At 30.5% G+C, this 27,979-nt stretch overlaps 1 protein-coding gene, 1 long non-coding RNA gene and 1 pseudogene across 3 annotated transcripts; 1 reads left to right on the forward strand and 2 right to left on the reverse strand.

Moving 5' to 3' along the window:
- Positions 1-1,122: 1,122 nt before the first annotated feature.
- Positions 1,123-7,520, reverse strand: LOC143201085 (polyubiquitin-A-like). The gene is given in 2 exon segments (XM_076411938.1): positions 1,123-3,246; positions 6,802-7,520. Coding segments are annotated over 2 exon segments (2,763 nt in total). The 5' UTR covers positions 7,506-7,520; the 3' UTR covers positions 1,123-1,187.
- LOC143201098 (uncharacterized) lies at positions 7,326-18,872 on the forward strand. Its single transcript, XR_013006883.1, has 2 exons — positions 7,326-7,464; positions 18,374-18,872. It is a non-coding gene; the product is annotated as an uncharacterized LOC143201098 (long non-coding RNA).
- On the reverse strand, positions 17,890-27,962 carry LOC143201097 (polyubiquitin-A-like; annotated as a pseudogene). Its single transcript, XR_013006882.1, has 3 exons — positions 27,781-27,962; positions 24,938-26,554; positions 17,890-18,872 (listed from the first exon to the last, which is right to left on the reverse strand). The product of XR_013006882.1 is annotated as a polyubiquitin-A-like (transcript).
- Between the last annotated feature and the right edge of the window lie 17 nt (positions 27,963-27,979).

A 27,979-nucleotide genomic window follows, 5' to 3' on the forward strand; every position in this document is an offset into this window, starting at 1 on the left:
TCAGCGGATCTTGAAAGACTCAAACACAATAAAAATGGTTGAACGGTAGGAATGAAGAATAAGAATCCGAATTTACCCGCGCACTTGACCACCAGTATTGTTACAGTGTTCTATGTAATATAATTAGTAAAATTAAGGAAAAGCACGTACCTTTTAGCCATATGTCTAATAAATCATTAAATTCAGATATATAATTTAATAATTTTTGTAACCCTTTAGATTTAAGACTTAATTATTACTCACATATAATAAAATACTTCCATGGAAAACGATTTTCATCAAACGAGAGATAGCTCTCACAAATAGGATCCATAAATTGAAGCAAGCCGTTGGATATATATATTACATAAAATTAGGATGAATGTATTTAACTTGAGACATTATATTGAAAAATAAAGCAATTTTTAATAGAAAACTTTTTTTTGACAGACTTGACAAAGTAGTAATTACATATTATTCAAACATTAAGAGAAAATAAATACACAGTTATTATATTGATCACCAAGTAGTCGAAATTCTAATCATTAGTTAATGATAAAAGTTTCGTAAATGGGTGATAATTATTGTAAATACATTTATTAAAAATCTTCATATAATTTTTGACCTCAAACATGTAATAAAATCCTCGTACAAACAATCTCAAATGAAAGGTTTCGTATTTTTTGTTGATACTTCTTTTCTCATATTTCTTCGGACGCAATCTCAGACATAAAGTTAAGTAAAGTCTAATTATATATTTTGCTACCGGGCATATAATGTAACTAAACCAGAAATCTCAAAGAAAGGGTGTCTTAACATATTATACCATCTTAAAATAAGTTAAAAATTTGAGCATATCTTTATGCCAATTTCAAAAAATTCAAATCACACAAGGTTAGATCACAATAAAATTATTATCGGTATTGGGCGATTGGCTTTATTATCTATTATTTATTACTTATATCATAGCAATAAAAGTATTGTGTGAATATGGCACAATTTTCCAAGAAAGTGGTGAACCCCTAAAACTCGTACTTTATGTAAATTAATAAAATGTAATTAAATTAATTTAATTAATGAGCATAAATATTTATTTAATTTAATTAAACACAGGTTAAATACAGGAAAAATGAAAAACCCAAAATCATTGCGAATATTTATTACACCATCATTGATTTAAATTCGTATAAAACATTAATAAAAACGCCCTAGTTGCCACCCCTGAGCCTAAGAACTAAATGTAAGGTAGATTCCTTTTGGATATTATAATCAGAAAGGGTACGTCCATCTTCCAATTGTTTACCAGCAAAGATCAAACGCTGTTGGTCTGGGGGAATGCCCTCTTTATCTTGAATCTTGGCTTTAACATTTTCAATAGTGTCAGATGCCTCAACTTCTAAGGTGATAGTTTTACCAGTTAAAGTCTTGACAAAAATCTGCATGCCTCCCCTCAATCTCAACACTAAGTGAAGAGTTGATTCCTTCTGGATGTTGTAATCAGACAAAGTACGTCCATCTTCTAGTTGTTTACCAGCAAAGATCAATCTCTGTTGGTCTGGGGGAATGCCTTCTTTATCTTGAATCTTGGCTTTGACGTTTTCAATGGTATCGGATGGCTCAACTTCAAGAGTGATAGTTTTACCAGTTAAAGTCTTGACAAAAATTTGCATGCCTCCTCTCAATCTCAATACCAGGTGAAGTGTAGATTCCTTCTGAATGTTGTAATCTGAAAGTGTACGTCCATCTTCGAGTTGTTTACCAGCGAAAATTAATCGCTGTTGGTCCGGGGGAATACCTTCTTTATCTTGAATCTTAGCTTTAACATTTTCAATAGTGTCAGATGCCTCAACCTCCAGAGTAATGGTTTTGCCAGTTAAAGTCTTGACAAAAATTTGCATGCCTCCTCTCAATCTCAACACTAAGTGAAGAGTAGATTCCTTTTGGATGTTGTAGTCTGAAAGTGTACGTCCATCTTCTAGTTGTTTACCAGCAAAGATCAATCGCTGTTGGTCTGGTGGAATGCCTTCTTTATCTTGAATCTTGGCTTTAACATTTTCAATGGTATCGGATGGCTCAACTTCAAGGGTGATAGTTTTACCAGTTAAAGTCTTGACAAAAATTTGCATGCCTCCTCTCAATCTCAACACTAAGTGAAGAGTAGATTCCTTTTGGATATTGTAGTCTGAAAGTGTACGTCCATCTTCTAGTTGTTTGCCAGCAAAGATCAATCGTTGTTGGTCTGGTGGAATACCTTCTTTATCTTGAATCTTGGCTTTAACGTTTTCAATAGTGTCAGATGCCTCAACCTCCAGAGTAATGGTTTTGCCAGTTAAAGTTTTGACAAAAATTTGCATGCCTCCTCTCAATCTCAACACCAAGTGAAGAGTAGATTCCTTTTGGATATTGTAGTCTGAAAGTGTACGTCCATCTTCTAGTTGTTTGCCAGCAAAGATCAATCGCTGTTGGTCTGGTGGAATGCCTTCTTTATCTTGAATCTTGGCTTTAACGTTTTCAATAGTGTCAGATGCCTCAACCTCCAGAGTAATGGTTTTGCCAGTTAAAGTCTTGACAAAAATTTGCATGCCTCCTCTCAATCTCAACACTAAGTGAAGAGTAGATTCCTTTTGGATATTGTAGTCTGAAAGTGTACGTCCATCTTCTAGTTGTTTGCCAGCAAAGATCAATCGCTGTTGGTCTGGTGGAATGCCTTCTTTATCTTGAATCTTGGCTTTAACGTTTTCAATAGTGTCAGATGCCTCAACCTCCAGAGTAATGGTTTTGCCAGTTAAAGTTTTGACAAAAATTTGCATGCCTCCTCTCAATCTCAACACCAAGTGAAGAGTAGATTCCTTTTGGATATTGTAGTCTGAAAGTGTACGTCCATCTTCTAGTTGTTTGCCAGCAAAGATCAATCGCTGTTGGTCTGGTGGAATGCCTTCTTTATCTTGAATCTTGGCTTTAACGTTTTCAATAGTGTCAGATGCCTCAACCTCCAGAGTAATGGTTTTGCCAGTTAAAGTCTTGACAAAAATTTGCATGCCTCCTCTCAATCTCAACACTAAGTGAAGAGTAGATTCCTTTTGGATGTTGTAGTCTGAAAGTGTACGTCCATCTTCCAGTTGTTTACCAGCAAAGATCAATCGCTGCTGGTCTGGGGGAATGCCTTCTTTATCTTGAATCTTGGCTTTGACATTTTCAATTGTGTCAGATGCCTCAACCTCTAGGGTGATGGTTTTGCCAGTCAAAGTCTTCACGAAAATCTGCATGCTGCAATAAAAAAATATACTAATGAAAAATATAAATTGAACATAAGAGAGTGAATAACATGTAGTATAAAGATTGGTTTGCTATGCACATACACATTAGAATAATCTACATTATGTCTAGTTATGTGTCTATTGTGTATTATATGTCTACGTTATGTCTAGCATTTGCCAGTTGTAGTTTGCTTTTACTTGCTTGTCAATTTCTTATACATGATTGTAAAATTAATATAAATTTAATAAAATTTTATAAATTTCAGAAACAAATAATATTAAAAGTGAATAAAAATTATATTAAACTCTACATGTAAGGATATCAAGAAAATTATCAGAATAGCCAGCTAATTTTCGAAGATCACAGGTATGTTAAATTTGTACATATCAATATTAATTTTATAGTTCCTAGTGGTTGTACAAGAGAAAAATCCATACATGCAAGGAACAACACATTGGTGGTGTAAAAAGGTGTAAAACAAAAGCAAAGCAAATACTATATGAATATACATAACTGAATATATATCGATGCTATTACTATGATATTGCAATATACCATATTTGACGTCTACTTTGTTTCGTTTTTTTCGTTTTCATTGATGTTCTCAATGTTTCAGTTAAAACAATCTAATTATATTATTTTAAGGTATTTAGTGGTAGTAAAAAGAAAGGCATATTAGTAAATCTGAGGTACATATACAAACTCGATTTTATTATGAGTGCTTTTTCAACTTTTAATTCGACTAGGTATATTAAAATATTGATATATTTAATCGCATTGCAATGAATTATGTATTAAAGAGAATTAATATCGTTAAATTTGTAACTTACTATTAAAAAGTTAATACATAACCAAACTAAATTATAATACTGCGAAATAAGTATACTGATATATGATATATCAGTAATCTGGTAAAAATAACATTGCCAACACTAATGAAAATAACTATTCACGAACTATTAAATAACAAAGACCTAATACGTATATTCTAGAATCATGCCAAGCCGCCATTTTGTTTGACGAACATTGAAAACATTTTCAGTAATACGTAATACATAACACACATTAACAAATAATAAATTGAAACATAATGATGCTAACCTTAGCCTTCCTGAATAACCTTTATCTAAATAACGTTAGAGGAACACACAAACATTATAATTTTTGTTGGAAAGAAATTTAAAAATTGCTAAGAAACCCATAAACAAAGCAAAATCTGCAATGTCATGAATACAAAGAAAATTGTTTCAAAATTATACTTACTTATAACTTTTTTATAAACACTGATAAATATAACTTCCTATCACAACTACGATTACACGATAAAGTACGATATACAACAGAAGTTACCTTTTGCTTACTGCTTTAAACTATTCACATAACTAATCATCAACTATTAGATTCAGACCTTATAAGGCCTTTATTGACGTTTAAACGTCAATACCCCCTCCAACTAAAATATATTTAAAAATATTAATTGTAGGGATGTGGAAAGTTAACGAGAGAGAATTATATCAATATTTTTAACCTATATATCGATAATTTCGATATTTCAAAAATATTAAAGATATTTATTAAACTTTATAAAAACCTTTTTGAAACTTCTAATAAAGCTTTTAAATTGGTACTAAATTTTATACGTTAGTGCATTTTAGTACTTATTATTAAAATTTTATTAATAGTCACTTTTTCTTTGTTAAGAAAATGTCGATATTTCTGTGGTCTCTTACACAAATATTTTTATTTTTTCTTAAAAGTATGGCTATATCTCCTGTAAAATATCGCAATCTTTTTCTACAACATATCAATATTTTTTTAATAATATTAAAATATTTCAAATATCGTTAGAACGTTCTATCGATATTTTCCAAGGCGGCTGACAGCCATAGTTTCATGTTATGGGATAGCTAGATAATACATTCTATGAGCATAAAATTATCGATATTTGAAAGTGCATATACAAAATATATTAATTATTGGAAATCATGAACAACAATTAATATTTATTTTCCAATACAATTCTTTTAGTAAATATCGATGTTTATTCACTTAAATCCTACTTTTTCTGAGAACATTCTTTTGTGTAGAAAGGGTGGGAGGTAAAGAATTGTCAAGAAAGTTCGATACTCGATATTATAACTGTCAATATATGTTTGAAAAAGTATTGGAAAATATCGAAGTTTTTTATATGGATATTACTTATATTATATGTCAAAACTATTTATTTTATTATTATTTATTAGAAAATATTTTTTTAATGATTTTAATATAAAATTAGCATTGTTATTGTATATCTATTTTTATTGATACTTTATAGTGGGCTACATGACGATAATAAAGAACAACAAAAATACTGATTCAAAATAGTATACTATAAACAGATTATTAAAAATACATTTATCTTAAAATGCATGTATCATTTTTCCTAACCTGGTGAAGTATAGCCCATGGAACTATTATTTCATTTACAAGACACCAGATATTTTATATTGGCCTTTTATAATTTATAATAAGTATATTATTTGGTTACTGAAAAAAAAACAATTAAATACCCTAATTATTTGGGTTTTTTCGAGATGTATAAATACATTAGGGGCCCAGACACCATTGATGCACGATATAGTATCTAATTAGAACATAGGACTTAAAAATAATGTATAAATAAACCTATACCCATAAAAACCGTCCAGTAGTTTTATGGCGCATTTAAAATTTCATTATTTCCGACCACAATTTTTCTTATAATAATTTTTGTTGTGGTTAAAATAAATACGTAGAATTGTCATAAAGTGGTTTTTAAAAATAGTCACCTAGACTATAGTTATAATTCAATTATTTCAGTATGTTCGTAAACTACGTTTTTCCGAATAAATAGAAGATAAAATTAAGAAAGATATTTTAATGATTACTCTATGATGAAAGAAAAATACCCACAGCCTCTCCCTTTCTCTCTAAAAATAGCCCCCCGTAAAAAATATTTTGTATGCATGTTACTACGAATTAAAATATAATAAAGGAAGGCAAAGGTGTAGTAAAATTTTTACATTTACTTGGGATTAGCATATATATTTAGTTATTAGTTGAATGATATGAAAAATGTTAAAAACATTTTGAGTGATTAATTTTTAAACACACTTAGTTCCTATTTTATCTTAGTAAAATGTTTTTATACAAATTTCCGTGTAGAGAATGTGTTTCTAGTAGTACTTTATAATAAAAATAATAGAGCTAAAAACAACTAATAACTTAATATCTTTTAATTCTATTTCCTGTTTTTCATCTTGAATATAAATCAGCTGTAAGTATTTTTACATCTGCATTGGTTATTAATTATCAACTATTATATACTACTAATAGGGGTCTTATATCCAAACTCCAAGAACTCCTATCCAAACACTCAAAATATCTTCACTTCGAGTTATTAAGGGTTGCTTATTATAAAATACTAATTTAAAAATATTCAGTTTTAAATACATGGTCTTCAAATAAGTTAAGAGTAAGAAAAAAAAACATGTATTACTGCAGATATTTATTTCACATTAATTTAAAAATATATCAAAATACAAATAAAAATGCTTTTAATTGCCACCTCTGAGCCTTAGCACTAAATGTAATGTGGATTCCTTTTGAATATTGTAATCAGATAGGGTACGTCCATCTTCCAGTTGTTTACCAGCAAAGATCAAACGCTGCTGGTCCGGGGGAATGCCTTCTTTGTCTTGAATTTTGGCCTTTACATTTTCAATGGTATCAGATGGTTCAACTTCAAGGGTAATTGTTTTACCAGTTAAAGTTTTGACGAAAATTTGCATGCCTCCTCTCAATCTCAATACTAAGTGAAGAGTAGATTCCTTTTGGATATTGTAATCAGAAAGAGTACGTCCATCTTCCAGTTGTTTACCAGCAAAAATCAATCGCTGTTGGTCTGGTGGAATGCCCTCTTTATCTTGAATCTTGGCTTTGACGTTTTCAATGGTATCGGATGGCTCAACTTCAAGAGTGATAGTTTTACCAGTTAAAGTCTTGACAAAAATCTGCATGCCTCCTCTCAATCTCAACACTAAGTGAAGAGTAGATTCCTTTTGGATGTTGTAGTCTGAAAGTGTACGTCCATCTTCTAGTTGTTTACCAGCAAAGATCAATCGCTGCTGGTCTGGGGGAATGCCTTCTTTATCTTGAATCTTGGCTTTGACATTTTCAATAGTGTCAGATGCCTCAACCTCCAGGGTGATGGTTTTGCCAGTCAAAGTCTTCACGAAAATCTGCATGCTGCAATAAAAAAATATACTAATGAAAAATATAAATTGAACATAAGAGAGTGAATAACATGTAGTATAGGATTGGTTTGCTATGCACATACCCGTTAGAATAATCTACATTATGTCTAGTTATGTGTCTATTGTGTATTATGTGTCTACGTTATGTCTAGCATTTGCCAGTTGTAGTTTGCTTTTACTTGCTTGTCAATTTCTTATACATGGTTGTAAAATTAATATAAATTTAATCAAATTTTATAAATTTCAGAAACAAATAAAATTAAAAGTGAATAGAAATTATATTAAACTCTACATGTAAGGATATCAAGAAAATTATCAGAATAGCCAGCTAATTTTCGAAGATCACAGGTATGTTAAATTTGTACATATCAATATTAATTTTATAGTTCCTAGTGGTTGTACACGAGAAAAATCCATACATGCAAGGAACAACAGATTGGTGGTGTAAAAAGGTGTAAAACAAAAGCAAAGCAAATACTATATGAATATACATAACTGAATATATATCGATGCTATTACTATGATATTGCAATATACCATATTTGAAGTCTACTTTGTTGTGTTTTTTCGTTTTCATTAATGTTCTCAATGTTTCAGTTAAAACAATCTAATTATATTATTTTAAGGTATTTAGTGGTAGTAAAATGAAAGGCATATTAGTAAATCTGAGGAACATATACAAACTCGATTTTATTATGAGTGCTTAGTGGACCTAAAGTGTAGTGAATACGTGTTTACGTGACCAGACAAAAGGACTGCATCTCATTTTTATTAGTGTTTAAAATTATTTCATCTTATTTTACAACAGTCCTTTTGAAATTCATTTATAGTATTTATAGTAAAAAACTAGTGCTAAAATAACGTAAGTGAAAAATGAAGTGCGTGAAATAAACAATGTATTTATTTTATTTTTTTTATCCTCTGGAAGTAAATTAAATAAAATATTAAAAATTAAAAAATGGCAAACCATAGCGATTCAACCAAATCACCTGCACACTTTGATATAAGATTAGAACAAACAGCAATAACGCAAACTCCACCATCAGAATGGACTACAGTCATTAACAAAAAACGATTGAGAAGTCCAGAAGAAGAAATCGCGAGGAAACAAACAAGAATCAGTGACTATTGGTTGCAGAAACCGATAGAGACAAAAACAGTTTTAGCAACCTGTCGGAAGAAATTGAAGAGAACATACAACCAAGCCCTGAAAAAGTTGTTCCGAAACCACCACCAATAACAGTCTATAAGGTAGGAATAATAAAAAATATCCATGACTTATTGAAAACCATTACTACGAACTACACAATTAAAACAGTGAGCTATGAAACAATTAAAATCCAATTGTTCGAAGCGGATCACTTTAAAGTTCTTATTAAAGAATTGGATGAAAGAAATACCCAATACCATACATTCAGGCCAAAATCCGAGAGAACATTTAAATTCGTATTAAAAGGATTACATCACGGGACGGACTTTAACACCATCAAGGTAGCACTAGCTGAAAAAGGCCACGAGGTCGTAAATATTCACAATATACGACATCACACGACAAAAAAACCTCTGCCTATGTTTTATATAGATATAAAACCTAATGGAAATAATAAGGCGGTGTATGAAATCACCAAATTGGAAAATAATATTATTAAATGCGAACCACCACATATAAAAAGAATTATACCACAATGCACAAGGTGTCAAGCGCACGGGCACACAAAGACTTACTGTCGCAAATCATATAGATGCGTAAAATGTGCAGGAGAACATAAGACAGGAGATTGTACTCGTAAAGTTCGCGATGAAAAAGTGAAATGTGTTAACTGTAACGGAAATCATCCAGCGAACTACAAGGGTTGCGCAGTTCACAAGCAACTACAGCAGAAACTCTATCCTGCCTTAAGGGAAAAAAGGCATCAACAAAAACAATCCACTACTACCAATCTACCACTACCCACCAGAACAAGTCAACCAGACATAACTTATGCCCAAATAGTTGAAAATGGTTCAGCACAAAAACGAGAGACAATATCTCAACCTACTGAAACTAGCAACATCTCAAGATTAGAAAATATGATGGCCAAACTAATGGATCAAATGAGTACGATGCTTGGTCTACTCACAACCGTCGTCAGCAAACTTGCCTAATGCCTGAAACCAATAGCTACAAAATCGCCGTCTGGAATGCCAATGGGCTCCAACAACACGCCAGGGAACTAAAAATGTTCGTAAATGAACAAAATATTGACGTTATGATGGTTTCCGAAACACACTTTACGGACAAGAATTATCTGAAAGTTCCTAAATATAAGCTTTATCATACAAATCACCCTGATGATAAAGCACATGGAGGTACAGCCATAATAATTCGAGATGATATAAAGCATTTCGAAAAAGAAAAATTCCGCAAAGACTACCTGCAAGCCACCAGTATAACCATAGAGGAAGCCCATGGACCATTAACAATTTCTGCGATTTATTGCCCACCCAAACATAACAACAAGGCAGAACAATTTCAAGAATTCTTCAGTACGCTAGGTAATAGATTTATAGCAGGAGGAGATTATAATGCAAAACATTTAATGTGGGGTTCAAGAATAATAACCTCAAAAGGTAGAGAACTGCTCAAAGCCATAAGGAAAGATAACTTACAACATATCTCTACTGGTGAACCAACATATTGGCCTTCAGACAGAAATAAAAAACCAGATACAATAGATTTCTGTATTACAAAAAATATTGATCCAAAAAAGTGTCAGGCAGAATCATGTTTCGACCTGTCTTCTGATCATTCACCAATAATAGTAACAATTTCTTCAAAAATTACCATCAAAGATAAACCCCCTTCTCTGTGCAATAATAGAACTAACTGGCCCTCATTTAGAGAAAACTTAGACCAAAATATCTCTCTAAACTTACCGTTACAAACTGAAATGGATATAGAAATAGCAGTAATAATTCTTACAAAAAATATACAGGAGGCAGCATATTCCGCGACTCCCAACAGTGAAACATTTCCAAGAAAAAATACACATATATCATGTACAATACAGAAAAAGATAGCAGAAAAAAGAAAGTTACGACGAAATTGGCAACAGCAAAGGACTGAAGAGAATAAAAGAAAATTTAATAGGGCCATAAAAGAGCTGAGAGATCTAATCCAAATTGAACAAAACCAAGGCGTTCAAGAATACCTAGAAAACTTGACATCAACTGAGGCTACAGACTATTCGTTGTGGAAAGCAACAAAAAAGCTTAGGAGATCCCAGCAGCATAACCCACCTATTAAAACAAGCGAAAATAATTGGGCGAGAAGCAATAAAGAGAAGGCCGACATTTTCTCAAAACACTTAAAAAATGTTTTTAAACCTTTCCAGTCTCAGCTACATAAAGATTACGAAAATAAAATTACTAGCTTTCTAGATTCGCCATTTCAAATGGATTTACCGCACGAGAAATTAACGGTCAAAAAAGTTAAACATACAATAATGAGAGAGATTAATATTAAAAAAGCTCCTGGTTATGACTTAATTACTGGCAAAATTTTAAAAGAACTATCTGAAAAGGCTATAAAACTATTAACATATATTTTTAATGCTATGCTACGAATTAATTACTTCCCTAGTATCTGGAAAGTAGCTAAAATATTAATGATACTTAAACCAGGAAAAATACCAGAAGATGTGACCTCCTACCGACCTATAAGTTTATTACCAATAATCTCGAAAGTTTTCGAGAAATTATACATAAAAAAACTAAACTATATAATAGAAAAAAGAAAAATTATTCCAGAACATCAATTTGGCTTTCGCAATAAGCATGGGACTATAGAACAAGTGCATAGACTTGTAAACCAAATAAACGCTGACCTAAATGCCAAAAGATATTGTTCGGCTGCTTTCCTAGACATATCTCAGGCTTTTGACAAAGTATGGCATACGGGCTTGCAGGTTAAACTAAAGAAACTTCTCCCTCATCCGGACTATCAGCTACTAAAATCGTATCTCACTGACAGACATTTTATCGTAAATCAAGGCGATGAACATACCGAATTAAATCCCATATATTCAGGAGTTCCGCAAGGTAGTGTACTGGGTCCAGTACTATATCTTCTGTATACGGCTGATCTGCCCACCACAAAAATAACTACTGTGGCAACATATGCAGACGATACAGCAATCTTAGCATCCCATGAAGATCCAGTCACAGCATCAATAAACCTACAAACCCACCTGGAGCAAATACAATTATGGTTGAAGACATGGCGCATTAAAGCCAATGAATCAAAATCCACGCATATAACGTTTACCCTGCGTAGAAAAACATGTCCACCAGTAAATATCAATCATTGTCAACTCCCCCAAGCAGAGCATGTTAAATATCTTGGTATGCATTTAGATCGACGCCTAACCTGGAAGAAGCACATACTCTCTAAACGGAAACAACTAGGACTAAAATTATACCAAATGTATTGGCTCATTGGGCGCAAATCCAAGTTATCATTAGATAACAAGGTATTGCTGTATGAGTCTATACTCAAGCCCATTTGGACATATGGAATTCAACTATGGGGTACCGCTAGCAAATCTAATATATCCATCATTCAACGGTTCCAAAATAAGGTGTTGCGTGCCATTGTTGATGCTCCGTACTATATTTCAAATAAAGTGATACAACGCGATATTCCTCTAGAACCTATAACGAGTGTAATCCAACGTGTTTGTGTGAAGTACTTCGAAAGAGTGTCAGTGCATCCCAATGTACTCGCTAATCAGCTAAATATGCGACGTGATAGTGAAGTGCGTAGACTAAAACGTTTAACACCACCTGATCTGATTACTGGACATATGTAGAGTTTAGAATAAGCATTAGAATAAGTCTAATTAATTAAGATAATATTTTGTACAGAAGATTGCTTAATGAAGTGATTTTCTACATGCCATGTATATATAATATAAACAGAAGAAATACTTATTGCCAATAGGGCAGATTGTGGACTCACGAAGAGTAATAAAAAAAAAAAATTATGAGTGCTTTTTCAACTTTTAATTCGACTAGGTATATTAAAATATTGATACATTTAATCGCATTGCAATGAATTATGTATTAAAGAGAATTAATATCGTTAAATTTATAACTTCCTATTAAAAAGTTAATACATAACCAAACTAAATTATAATACTGCGAAATAAGTATACTGATATATGATATATCAGTAATCTGGTAAAAATAACATTGCCAACACTAATGAACATAACAATTCACGAACTATTCTATAACAAAGACCTAATACGTATTGAGACATTTAAAACAAACATTGAAAACATTTTCAGTAATACGTAATACATAAAACACATTAACAAATAATAAATTGAAACATAATGATGCTAACCTTAGATTTCCTGAATAATCTTTATCTAAATAACGTTAAAGGAACACACAAATATTATAATTTTTGTTGGAAAGAAATTTAAAAATTGCTAAGAAACCCTTAAACAAAGCAAAATCTGCATTGTCATGAATACAAAGAAAATTGTTTCAAAGTTATACTTACTTATAGCTTTCTTATAAACACGGATAACTATAACTTCCTATCACAACTACGTTTACACAATAGAGCACGATATACAACAAAGCCCACTTTTCGCTTATTGCTTTAAACTGTTCAGCAACTTCTAGATTCAGACCTTATAAGGCCTTTTTTGAGGTTTAAACGTCAATACCCCCTCCAACTAAAATACATTTCCAAATATTAATTGTAGGGATGTGCAGAATTAACGAGAGAATGGTATATCGATATTTCTAGCCTATATATCGATATTTTTGTAAGTCGATATTTTCGATATTTCAAAAATGTTAAAGATATTTCTTAAACTTTATAAAAACCATTTTGAAATTTCTAATAAAACCTTTTAAATTGGTACTAAATTTTATATGTTAGTGCATTTTAGTACTTATTATTAAAATCTTATTAATAGTCAGTTTTTCTTTGTTAAGAAATACAGTATACAAATATTTTTATTTTTTCTTAAAAGTCTGGCTATATCTCCTGTAAAATATCGCAATCTTTTTCTCCGATATATCGATATTTTTTTAATAATATTGAAATATTTCAAATATCGTTAGAACGTTCTATCGATATTTTCCATGGCGGCTGACAGCCATAGTTTCTTGTTATTGGATCGCTAGATAATATATTCTATGAGCATAAAATTATCGATATTTGAAAGTACATATACAAAATATATTAATTATTGGAAATCATGAACAACAATTAATTTTTATTTTCCAATACAATTCTTTTAGTCAATATCGATGTTTATTCACTTTAACCCTACTTTTTCTGAGAACATTCTTTTGTGTAAAAAGGGTGGGAGGTAAAGAATTGTCAAAAAAGTTCGATACTCTATATTATAACTGTCAATATATATTTGAAAAAGTATTGGAAAATATCGAAATTTTTTATTTGGATATTACTCATATGTCAAAACTGTTTATTTATTTTATTATTATTTATTAGAAAATATTTTTTTATTGATTTTAATATAAAATTAGCATTGTTACTGTATATCTATTTCTTTTGATACTTTATAGTGGGCTACATGACGATAATAAAGAATAACAAAAATATCGATTCAAAATAGTATACAATAAACAGATTATTAAAAATAAATTTATTTTAAAATGCATGTATCATTTTTCCTAACCTGGTGAAGTATAGCCCATGGAACTATTATTTCATTCACAAGACACCAGATATTTTATATTGGCCTTTTATAATTTATAATAAGTATATTATTTGGTTACTGAAAAAAAAACAAATATTGGGGACTCATATACACAGTAAACAAAACAATTGAGGCTTAACCCTAAAATATTAACAACAGTGTTATTTACCTCAATATTAAGTTAAATACACTTTAGACATTATTAAAATTACTTAAAATACTAAACAGCTACATTAGAATGATATTATTATTATGAAAATACTATACTTATTTGGATTTTTTCGAGATGTATAAATACATTAGGGGCCCAGACACCATTGATGCACGATAGAGTATCTAATTAGAACATAGGACTTAAAAATAATGTATAAATAAACCTATACCCATAAAAACCGTCCAGTAGTTTTAATTCAGAACTGTTAAATATCTTGTTGACAACTTGTTTACATTGTTGTTACGTGAGTATAAAAGATGTTTGCATTTGCGAGAGACGATTTTAGATGCACCTAGTTTAATTCTTTCTGTTTTACGGTAAGACGCGTGAAAGCGACTTTTCATCAACAACATCAGATCAGTGTTGCTAGTCATCGAGCCGTACCTCTCATCCTACTACATTTTTGTATGGTTTTTTGTAACAAACATTTTTGTACAACTTGAATGATGTAAATAAACAATTCGTAACTGTTTAAAATAAAATATTGATCCTCGTGAGTTGATTTCAATGACTATGATATTTAAAACTTGTATACAATTATGAATAAAATTCATATCTTGTTATTTAGATGTGTTTGATTGTTAGTAGTAGCCTTGATCCTGAAAATATGCACTAGAAAATCATTCCTAACAAAATTTATAATACAACGTTGCCGCACCAAATTTAAGTTTTAGCTTCTATTGACTCTATCAACAAAATTTAAATAAAATAACGAAATAAAAATAACGTTACAAAATATAATTTATTTTTACTTTATAGTACATCTAATGCATATTTATTGAATAGTCACAATAGCTCGTAGATTAAAGTTGTTCTATTATATGCCCATTGACATATGACAACGGTGTCGACCAGTATCAACACAAATCGAGTTTTATATATAGACCGATTTTCTTACATGTTCTGGCACATCAGACTTCTTTCTGTCTCTTTTTAACTAGAGTAATGCTAATTAGTAAAATCAGAAAGAAAAATGCCTTGAGTTTAAAAAGGATTTTGCGTTTTTATAAACTGAATATATCAATATGTTCGATGGTCTTAATGACGTGCATTGGCTGTTTGATTGGAAGAACTAAAAGTGTAATGTGGCGAAAGCATAATGGCATGGTGAAGCATTAATAGGTGTTGAAACACGAGAGAGTAACATGTTACAATGATACAATGCAAGTGTTCAATAAATTCTTTATAAAGTATATACAATAAAACAGCCCAGTTCGCCATCAAAAATTATTACGTCACAACGTTGCCGTATCAAATTGGACATTTGGCATCAGGGTCGAGCAGTGCCAACACAAATCTAATTTTATAGATTGATTCGGTTATATGTTCGACCCATCGGACAGCATTTTGTCTCTTTTTAATTAGGTTAAAATGATGATAATGACTATTTTTGACACCTGTGACTGAACACTGTAACTGTCCTCAGAAACAATAAAATCATGATATTCTTTACTAGTACTGCTGTTCCTGTTACTCTTATGCGTTATTTCATGTTTTTTTTTAATATACCTTTAGGGCATGAATTAAAAGTTTGGAATTATTTGCCTGTCACGTATTGTGATGCCTCTGACAACCAAAGCATTTTGTAAAGTAAAATCCTATCAAATATTCTTTTTAATCTCTCTTTGCTTTGCAAACATAAATATAACAGTAAAATTCTTTAAATTAGAAACCTGCAGACAATCTAACCTGATTAGGACAGACGTTAAAGTAAGCAGAAGTTTGCTATAGTAACACTTGTTGCCCTGAATCTAATCTAAAACTGCAGCAATTATGTTCTAGTTTCTAGTAAGTTTCTAGGAAAGTAGGATCTATTGCCCTTTTCTAACATCCGATTCCTTAATATTTATGGAAAGAGAAAATTGCCTAAATGTGGCTTTCTTACATGAAGACGTGAGCTAGTAAATAAAATTCTCATGATATTCAAATGCAGCCACATTAACGTTCGAGAAGAACCAGTGTTTATGTTTATCCAAGTTAATTTCTATGTATTAAATAAATCGTAAATATAACTTTTATGTGAGTTAAAAGATTATACTCGTATACTGCCGTAGACTAATATAAAGGTACATATTTAGACATGTAAATATTCAAACAACCAAGAAACCATTGACATTTAACAAGCACACCAGCGTCAGGTACTTGAAATATGTATAACAAATTATATTTTCAAGATGTAATTAAAATACAAAACATGTATTTGTATTTTAATTACAATTTCTAAATACAAGTAATTCAAATACTACCCAACCCTGGCGTTTTATTGCTTATTACCCCAATTAAGACTTTACAGCTTTATAAGTAGGTATATAAATTGATAAGAAAACCAAACATCAAAAATACCTGACTAGCTATACAATATGCTATTGACAATACCGCAGTTTCTCTAAAACGAAATAAATACATAAAATACTACTAATACGAATAAAAATATAAAATATCCCAATATAATACAGTCGCAACAAAAGCCATTAATATGATTTGCTGTTGGTTGATTGGCCGTATCGGATTACTAAAAAATCAACACATCAATACTAGAAAGGTTACACGTTGAATTAAATAGTTTTTTCTCTCTTGCGCAATTTAATGGTTATAAAAGTGACTTTTAAATAAGCTAAGAAAGTATGTTCATAAACAGTCTTAAATTGATCTTAACTACATTCCCAGAAAGTTCTAATTAGGGAAGAAAACAATAAAATTTAACAGTGAACAAATAACCTTATAGGAAAACAACCAGTATTACTAAAATACAAAATATGTACTTAAATTGATCCAATAAATGGATCCTAGAAGTTCCTCAAAAGTGAATAATTTCATTTAATAGTATAGGACAGGAATACAGATATAAAATTCTTAATGGTTCAAAAATGTTAAAGATATTTCTTAAACTTTATAAAAAACCTTTTGAAATTTCTAATAAACCTTTTAAATTGGTACTAAATTTTATATGTTAGTGCATTTTAGTACTTATTATTAAAATTGTATTAATAGTCAGTTTTTCTTTGTTAAGAAAATGTCGATATTTCTCTGGGCTGGTATACAAATATTTTTATATTTTCTTAAATGTATGGCTATATCTCCTGTAAAATATCGCAATTTTTTCTCCGATATATCGATATAGAATATCGAATATATATATCGAATAGAGCTAAAAACAACTAATAACTTAATATCTTTTAATTCTATTTCCTGTTTTTCATCTTGAATATAAATCAGCTATAAGTATTTTTACATCTGCATTGGTTATTAATTATCAACTATTATATACTACCAATAGGGTTCTTACATCCAAACTCCCAAAAACTGCTATCCAAACACTCAAAATATCTTCACTTCGAGTTATTAAGGGTTGCTTATTATAAAATACTAATTTAAAAATATTCAGTTTTAAATACATGGTCTTCAAATAAGTTAAGAGTAAGAAAAAAAAAACATGTATTACTGCAGATATTTATTTCACATTAATTTAAAAATATATCAAAATACAAATAAAAATGCTTTTAATTGCCACCTCTGAGTCTTAGCACTAAATGCAATGTGGACTCCTTTTGAATATTGTAATCAGATAGGGTACGACCATCTTCCAATTGTTTACCAGCAAAGATCAATCGCTGTTGATCTGGAGGAATACCTTCTTTATCTCGAATTTTAGCTTTTACATTTTCAATCGTGTCTGATGGTTCAACTTCAAGGGTGATCGTTTTACCAGTTAAAGTTTTGACAAAAATCTGCATGCCTCCTCTCAATCTCAATACCAGGTGAAGTGTAGATTCCTTCTGGATATTGTAATCAGAAAGAGTACGTCCATCTTCTAGTTGTTTACCAGCAAAGATCAATCGCTGTTGGTCTGGGGCAATGCCTTCTTTATCTTGAATCTTGGCTTTCGCATTTTCAATAGTGTCAGAGGCTTCAACCTCCAGAGTAATGGTTTTGCCAGTTAAAGTCTTGACAATAATTTGCATGCCTCCCCTCAATCTCAACACTAAGTGAAGAGTTGATTCCTTCTGGATGTTGTAATCAGACAATGTACGTCCATCTTCTAGTTGTTTACCAGCAAAGATCAATCGCTGTTGGTCTGGGGCAATGCCTTCTTTATCTTGAATCTTGGCTTTCGCATTTTCAATAGTGTCAGAGGCTTCAACCTCCAGAGTAATGGTTTTGCCAGTTAAAGTCTTGACAATAATTTGCATGCCTCCCCTCAATCTCAACACTAAGTGAAGAGTTGATTCCTTTTGGATGTTGTAATCAGACAATGTACGTCCATCTTCTAGTTGTTTACCAGCAAAGATCAATCGCTGCTGGTCTGGTGGAATGCCTTCTTTATCTTGAATCTTGGCTTTAACATTTTCGATTGTGTCAGATGCCTCAGCCTCCAGGGTGATGGTTTTGCCAGTCAAAGTCTTCACGAAAATCTGCATGCTGCAATAAAAAAATATACTAATGAAAAATATAAATTGAACATAAGAAAGTAAACAACATGTAGTATAGGATTGGTTTGCTATCCACATACACTTTAGAATAATCTACATTAGGTCTAGTTATGTGTCTATTGTGTATTATGTGTCTACATTATGTCTAGCATTTGCCAGTTGTATGGTTTGCTTTTACTTGCTTGTCAATTTCTTATACATGGTTGTAAAATTAATATAAATGTAATCAAATTTTATAAATTTCAGAAACAAATAAATTTAAAAGTGAGTAAAAATTATATTAAACTCTACATGTAAGAATATCAAGAAAATTATCAGAATAGCCAGCTAATTTTCGAAGATCACAGGTATGTTAAATTTGTACATATCAATATTATTTTTATAGTTCCTAGTGCTTGTACAAGAAAAAAATCCATACATGCAAGGAACAACAGATTGGTGGTGTAAAAAGGTGTAAAACAAAAGCAAAGCAAATATTATATGAATATACATAACTGAATATATATCGATGCTATTACTATGATATTGCAATATACCATATTTGACGTCTACTTTGTTTGGTTTTTCTCGTTTTCATTAATGTTCTCAATGTTTCAGTTAAAACAATCTAATTATATTATTTTAAGGTATTTAGTGGTAGTAAAAAGAAAGGCATATTAGTAAATCTAAGGAACATATACAAACTCGATTTTATTATGAGTGCTTTTTCAACTTTTAATTCGACTAGGTATATTAAAATATTGATACATTTAATCGCATTGCAATGAATTATGTATTAAAGAGAATTAATATCGTTAAATTTATAACTGCCTATTAAAAGTTAATACATAACCAAACTAAATTATAATACTGCGAAATAAGTATACTGATATATGATATATCAGTAATCTGGTAAAAATAACATTGCCAACACTAATGAACATAACAATTCACGAACTATTCTATAACAAAGACCTAATACGTATTGAAACATTTAAAACAAACATTGAAAACATTTTCAGTAATACGTAATACATAAAACACATTAACAAATAATAAATTGAAACATAATGATGCTAACCTTAGATATCCTGAATAATCTTTATCTAAATAACGTTAAAGGAACACACAAATATTATAATTTTTGTTGGAAAGAAATTTAAAAATTGCTAAGAAACCCTTAAACAAAGCAAAATCTGCATTGTCATGAATACAAAGAAAATTGTTCCAAAGTTATACTTACTTATAGCTTTCTTATAAACACGGATAACTATAACTTCCTATCACAACTACGTTTACACAATAGAGCACGATATACAACAAAGCCCACTTTTTGCTTATTGCTTTAAACTGTTCAGCAACTTCTAGATTCAGACCTTATAAGGCCTTTTTTGAGGTCTGAACGTCAATACCCCCTCCAACTAAAATACATTTCGAAATATTAATTGTAGGGATGTGGAAAATAAACGGGAGAGAAGATTATATCGATATTTCTAGCCTATATATCGATATTTTTGTAAGTCGATATTTTCGATATTTCAAAAATGTTAAAGATATTTCTTAAACTTTATAAAAACCATTTTGAAACTTCTAATAAACCTTTTAAAATGGTACTAAATTTTATATGTTAGTGCATTTTAGTACTTATTATTAAAATCTTATTAATAGTCAGTTTTTCTTTGTTAAGAAAATGTCGATATTTCTCTAGGCTGGTACACAAATATTTTTATTTTTTCTTAAAAGTCTGGCTATATCTCCTGTAAAATATCGCAATCTTTTTCTCCGATATATCGATATTTCTTAATAATATTGAAATATTTCAAATATCGTTAGAACGTTCTATCGATATTTTCCATGGCGGCTGACAGCCAAGTTTCTTGTTATTGGATCGCTAGATAATACATTCTATGAGCATAAAATTATCGATATTTGAAAGTACATATACAAAATATATTAATTATTGGAAATCATGAACAACAATTAATTTTTATTTTCCAATACAATTCTTTTAGTCAATATCGATGTTTATTCACTTTAACCCTACTTTTTCTGAGAACATTCTTTTGTGTAAAAAGGGTGGGAGGTAAAGAATTGTCAAAAAAGTTCGATACTTTATATTATAACTGTCAATATATATTTGAAAAAGTATTGGAAAATATCGAAATTTTTTATTTGGATATTACTCATATGTCAAAACTGTTTATTTATTTTATTATTATTTATTAGAAAATATTTTTTAATGATTTTAATATAAAATTAGCATTGTTACTGTATATCTATTTCTTTTGATACTTTATAATGGGCTACATGACGATAATAAAGAATAACAAAAATATCGATTCAAAATTGTATACAATAAACAGACTATTAAAAATAAATTTATTTTAAAATGCATGTATCATTTTTCCTAACCTGGTGAAGTATAGCCCATGGAACTATTATTTCAATCACAAGACACCAGATATTTTATATTGGCCTTTTATAATTTATAATAAGTATATTATTTGGTTACTGAAAAGAAAACAATTATTGGGGACTCATATACACAGTAAACAAAACAATTGAGGCTTAACCCTAAAATATTAACAACAGTGTTATTTACCTCAATATTAAGTTAAATACACTTTAGACATTATTAAAGTTACTTAAAATACTAAACAGCTACATTAGAATGATATTATTATTATGAAAATACTATACTTATTTGGATTTTTTCGAGATGTATAAATACATTAGGGGCCCAGACACCATTGATGCACGATATAGTATCTAATTAGAACATAGGACTTAAAAATAATGTATAAATAAACCTATACCCATAAAAACCGTCCAGTAGTTTTAATTCAGAACTGTTAAATATCTTGTTGACAACTTGTTTACATTGTTGTTACGTGAGTATAAAAGAAGTGTGCATTTGCGAGAGACGATTTTAGATGCACCTAGTTTAATTCTTTCTGTTTTACCCTAAGACGCGTGAAAGCGACTTTTCATCAACAACATCAGATCAGTGTTGCTAGTCATCGAGCCGTACCTCTCATCCTACAACATTTTTGTATGGTTTTTTGTAACGAACATTTTTGTACAACTTGAATGATGTAAATATACAATTCGTAACTGTTTAAAATAAAATATTGATCCTCGTGACTTGATTTCAATGACTATGATATCTAAAACTTGTATACAATTATGAATAAAATTCATATCTTATTATTTAGATGTGTTTGATTGTTAGTAGTAGCCTTGATCCTGAAAATATGCACTAGAAAATCATTCCTAACAAAATTTATAATGCAACGTTGCCGCACCAAATGCATATTTATTGAATAGTCACAATAGCTCGTAGATTAGAGTAGTTCTATTATGTGCCCATTGACATATGACAACGGTGTCGACCAGTATCAACACAAATCGAGTTTTATATATAGACCGATTTTCTTACATGTTCTGGCACATCAGACTTCTTTCTGTCTCTTTTTAACTAGAGTAATGCTAATTAGTAAAATCAGAAAGAAAAATGCCTTGAGTTTAAAAAGGATTTTGCGTTTTTATAAACTGAATATATCAATATGTTCGATGGTCTTAATGACGTGCATTGGCTGTTTGATTGGAAGAACTAAAAGTGTAATGTGGTGAAAGCATAATGGCATGGTGAAGCATTAATAGGTGTTGAAACACGAGAGAGTAACATGTTACAATGATACAATGCAAGTGTTCAATAAATTCTTTATATAGTATATACAATAAAACAGCCCAGTGCGCCATCAAAAATTATTACGTCACAACGTTGCCGTATCAAATTGGACTTATAACATCTAATTATCACTAACATTTTGGAGAATCTTGTAGACATTTGGCATCAGGGTCGAGCAGTGCCAACACAAATCTAATTTTATAGATTGATTCGGTTATATGTTCGACCCATCGGACAGCATTTTGTCTCTTTTTAATTAGGTTAAAATGATGATAATGACTATTTTTGACACCTGTGACTGAACACTGTAACTGTCCTCAGAAACAATAAAATCATGATATTCTTTACTAGTACTGCTGTTCCTGTTACTCTTATGCGTTATTTCATGTTTTTTTTTTAATATACCTTTAGGGCATGAATTAAAAGTTTGGAATTATTTGCCTGTCACGTATTGTGATGCCTCTGACAACCAAAGCATGTAAGTTGTAAAGTAAAATCCTATCAAATATTCTTTTTAATCTCTCTTTTAGTTGCAAACATAAATATAACAGTAAAATTCCTTAAATTAGAAACCTGCAGACAATCTAACCTGATTAGGACAGACGTTAAAGTAAGCAGAAGTTTGCTATAGTAACACTTGTTGCCCTGAATCTAATCTAAAACTGCAGCAATTATGTTCTAGTTTCTAGTAAGTTTCTAGGAAAGTAGGATCTATTGCTCTTTTCTAACATCCGATTCCTTAATATTTATGGAAAGAGAAAAATGCCTAAATGTGGCTTTCTTACATGAAGACGTGAGCTAGTAAATAAAATTCTCATGATATTCAAATGCAGCCACATTAACGTTCGAGAAGAACCAGTGTTTATGTTTATCCAAGTTAATTTCTATGTATTAAATAAATCGTAAATATAACTTTTATGTGAGTTAAAAGATTATACTCGTATACTGCCGTAGACTAATATAAAGGTACATATTTAGACATGTAAATATTCAAACAACCAAGAAACCATTGACATTTAACAAGCACACCAGCATCAGGTACTTGAAATATGTATAACAAATTATATTTTCAAGATGTAATTAAAATACAAAACATGTATTTGTATTTTAATTACAATTTCTAAATACAAGTAATTCAAATACTACCCAACCCTGGCGTTTTATTGCTTATTACCCCAATTAAGACTTTACAGCTTTATAAGTAGGTATATAAATTGATAAGAAAACCAAACATCAAAAATACCTGACTAGCTATACAATATGCTATTGACAATACCGCAGTTTCTCTAAAACGAAATAAATACATAAAATACTACTAATACGAATAAAAATATAAAATATCCCAATATAATACAGTCGCAACAAAAGCCATTAATATGATTTGCTGTTGGTTGATTGGCCGTATCGGATTACTAAAAAATCAACACATCAATACTAGAAAGGTTACACGTTGAATTAAATAGTTTTTTCTCTCTTGCGCAATTTATTGGTTATAAAAGTGACTTTTAAATAAGCTAAGAAAGTATGTTCATAAACAGTCTTAAATTGATCTTAACTACATTCTCAGAAAGTTCTAATTAGGGAAGAAAACAATAAAATTTAACAATGAACAAATAACCTTATAGGAAAACAACCAGTATTACCAAAATACAAAATATGTACTTAAATTCATTCAATAAATGGATCCTAGAAGTTCCTCAAAAGTGAATAATTTCATTTAATAGTATAGGACAGGAATACAGATATAAAATTCTTAATGGTTCAAAAATGTTAAAGATATTTCTTAAACTTTATAAAAAACCTTTTGAAATTTCTAATAAACCTTTTAAATTGGTACTAAATTTTACATGTTAATGCATTTTAGTACTTATTATTAAAATTGTATTAATAGTCAGTTTTTCTTTGTTAAGAAAATGTCGATAATTCTCTGGGCTGGTATACAAATATTTTTATATTTTCTTAAATGTATGGTTATATCTCCTGTAAAATATCGCAATTTTTTCTCCGATATATCGATATAGAATATCGAATATATATATCGAATAGAGCTAAAAACAACTAATAACTTAATATCTTTTAATTCTATTTCCTGTTTTTCATCTTGAATATAAATCAGCTATAATTATTTTTACATCTGCATTGGTTATTAATTATCAACTATTATATACTACCAATAGGGTTCTTACATCCAAACTCCGAAAAACTGCTATCCAAACACTCAAAATATCTTCACTTCGAGTTATTAAGTGTTGCTTATTATAAAATACTAATTTAAAAATATTCAGTTTTAAATACATGGTCTTCAAATAAGTTAAGAGTAAGAAAAAAAACATGTATTACTGCAGATATTTATTTCACATTAATTTAAAAATATATCAAAATACAAATAAAAATGCTTTTAATTGCCACCTCTGAGTCTTAGCACTAAATGCAATGTGGACTCCTTTTGAATATTGTAATCAGATAGGGTACGACCACCTTCCAATTGTTTACCAGCAAAGATCAATCGCTGTTGATCTGGAGGAATACCTTCTTTATCTCGAATTTTAGCTTTTACATTTTCAATCGTGTCTGATGGTTCAACTTCAAGGGTGATCGTTTTACCAGTTAAAGTTTTGACAAAAATCTGCATGCCTCCTCTCAATCTCAATACCAGGTGAAGTGTAGATTCCTTCTGGATATTGTAATCAGAAAGAGTACGTCCATCTTCTAGTTGTTTACCAGCAAAGATCAATCGCTGTTGGTCTGGGGCAATGCCTTCTATATCTTGAATCTTGGCTTTCGCATTTTCAATAGTGTCAGAGGCTTCAACCTCCAGAGTAATGGTTTTGCCAGTTAAAGTCTTGACAATAATTTGCATGCCTCCCCTCAATCTCAACACTAAGTGAAGAGTTGATTCCTTCTGGATGTTGTAATCAGACAATGTACGTCCATCTTCTAGTTGTTTACCAGCAAAGATCAATCGCTGCTGGTCTGGAGGAATACCTTCTTTATCTTGAATTTTAGCTTTTACATTTTCAATCGTGTCTGATGGTTCAACTTCAAGGGTGATCGTTTTACCAGTTAAAGTTTTGACAAAAACCTGCATGCCTCCTCTCAATCTCAATACCAGGTGAAGTGTAGATTCCTTCTGGATATTGTAATCAGAAAGAGTACGTCCATCTTCTAGTTGTTTACCAGCAAAGATCAATCGCTGTTGGTCTGGGGCAATGCCTTCTTTATCTTGAATCTTGGCTTTCGCATTTTCAATAGTGTCAGAGGCTTCAACCTCCAGAGTAATGGTTTTGCCAGTTAAAGTCTTGACAATAATTTGCATGCCTCCCCTCAATCCCAACACTAAGTGAAGAGTTGATTCCTTCTGGATGTTGTAATCAGACAATGTACGTCCATCTTCTAGTTGTTTACCAGCAAAGATCAATCGCTGCTGGTCTGGAGGAATACCTTCTTTATCTTGAATTTTAGCTTTTACATTTTCAATCGTGTCTGATGGTTCAACTTCAAGGGTGATCGTTTTACCAGTTAAAGTTTTGACAAAAACCTGCATGCCTCCTCTCAATCTCAATACCAGGTGAAGTGTAGATTCCTTCTGGATATTGTAATCAGAAAGAGTACGTCCATCTTCTAGTTGTTTACCAGCAAAGATCAATCGCTGTTGGTCTGGGGCAATGCCTTCTTTATCTTGAATCTTGGATTTCGCATTTTCAATAGTGTCAGAGGATTCAACCTCCAGAGTAATGATTTTGCCAGTTAAAGTCTTGACAATAATTTGCATGCCTCCCCTCAATCTCAACACTAAGTGAAGAGTTGATTCCTTCTGGATGTTGTAATCAGACAATGTACGTCCATCTTCTAGTTGTTTACCAGCAAAGATCAATCGCTGCTGGTCTGGTGGAATGCCTTCTTTATCTTGAATCTTGGCTTTAACATTTTCAATTGTGTCAGATGCCTCAGCCTCCAGGGTGATGGTTTTGCCAGTCAAAGTCTTCACGAAAATCTGCATGCTGCAATAAAAAAATATACTAATGAAAAATATAAATTGAACATAAGAAAGTAAACAACATGTAGTATAGGATTGGTTTGCTATCCACATACACTTTAGAATAATCTACAATAGGTCTAGTTATGTGTCTATTGTGTATTATGTTTCTACATTATGTCTAGCATTTGCCAGTTGTATGGTTTGCTTTTACTTGCTTGTCAATTTCTTATACATGGTTGTAAAATTAATATAAATTTAATCAAATTTTATAAATTTCAGAAACAAATAAAATTAAAAGTGAATAAAAATTATATTAAACTCTACATGTAAGGATATCAAGAAAATTATCAGAATAGCCAGCTAATTTTCGAAGATCACAGGTATGTTAAATTTGTACATATCAATATTATTTTTATAGTTCCTAGTGCTTGTACAAGAAGAAAATCCATACATGCAAGGAACAACAGATTGGTGGTGTAAAAAGGTGTAAAACAAAAGCAAAGCAAATATTATATGAATATACATAACTGAATATATATCGATGCTATTACTATGATATTGCAATATACCATATTTGACGTCTACTTTGTTTTGTTTTTCTCGTTTTCATTAATGTTCTCAATGTTTCAGTTAAAACAATCTAATTATATTATTTTAAGGTATTTAGTGGTAGTAAAAAGAAAGGCATATTAGTAAATCTGAGGAACATATACAAACTCGATTTTATTATGAGTGCTTTTTCAACTTTTAATTCGACTAGGTATATTAAAATATTGATACATTTAATCGCATTGCAATGAATTATGTATTAAAGAGAATTAATATCGTTAAATTTATAACTTCCTATTAAAAAGTTAATACATAACCAAACTGAATTATAATACTGCGAAATAAGTATACTGATATATGATATATCAGTAATCTGGTAAAAATAACATTGCCAACACTAATGAACATAACAATTCACGAACTATTCTATAACAAAGACCTAATACGTATTGAAACATTTAAAACAAACATTGAAAACATTTTCAGTAATACGTAATACATTTCAGTAATAATAAATTGAAACATAATGATGCTAACCTTAGATTTCCTGAATAATCTTTATCTAAATAACGTTAAAGGAACACACAAATATTATAATTTTTGTTGGAAAGAAATTTAAAAATTGCTAAGAAACCCTTAAACAAAGCAAAATCTGCATTGTCATGAATACAAAGAAAATTGTTTCAAAGTTATACTTACTTATAGCTTTCTTATAAACACGGATAACTATAACTTCCTATCACAACTACGTTTACACAATAGAGCACGATATACAACAAAGCCCACTTTTTGCTTATTGCTTTAAACTGTTCAGCAACTTCTAGATTCAGACATTATAAGGCCTTTTTTGAGGTCTGAACGTCAATACCCCCTCCAACTAAAATACATTTCGAAATAT

This window comes from Rhynchophorus ferrugineus, unplaced genomic scaffold, assembly GCF_030347505.1.
Source record: "Rhynchophorus ferrugineus isolate W39M unplaced genomic scaffold, kcgeb_rfMv2 rfM8, whole genome shotgun sequence".
Classification (NCBI taxonomy): Eukaryota; Metazoa; Arthropoda; class Insecta; order Coleoptera; family Curculionidae; genus Rhynchophorus; species Rhynchophorus ferrugineus.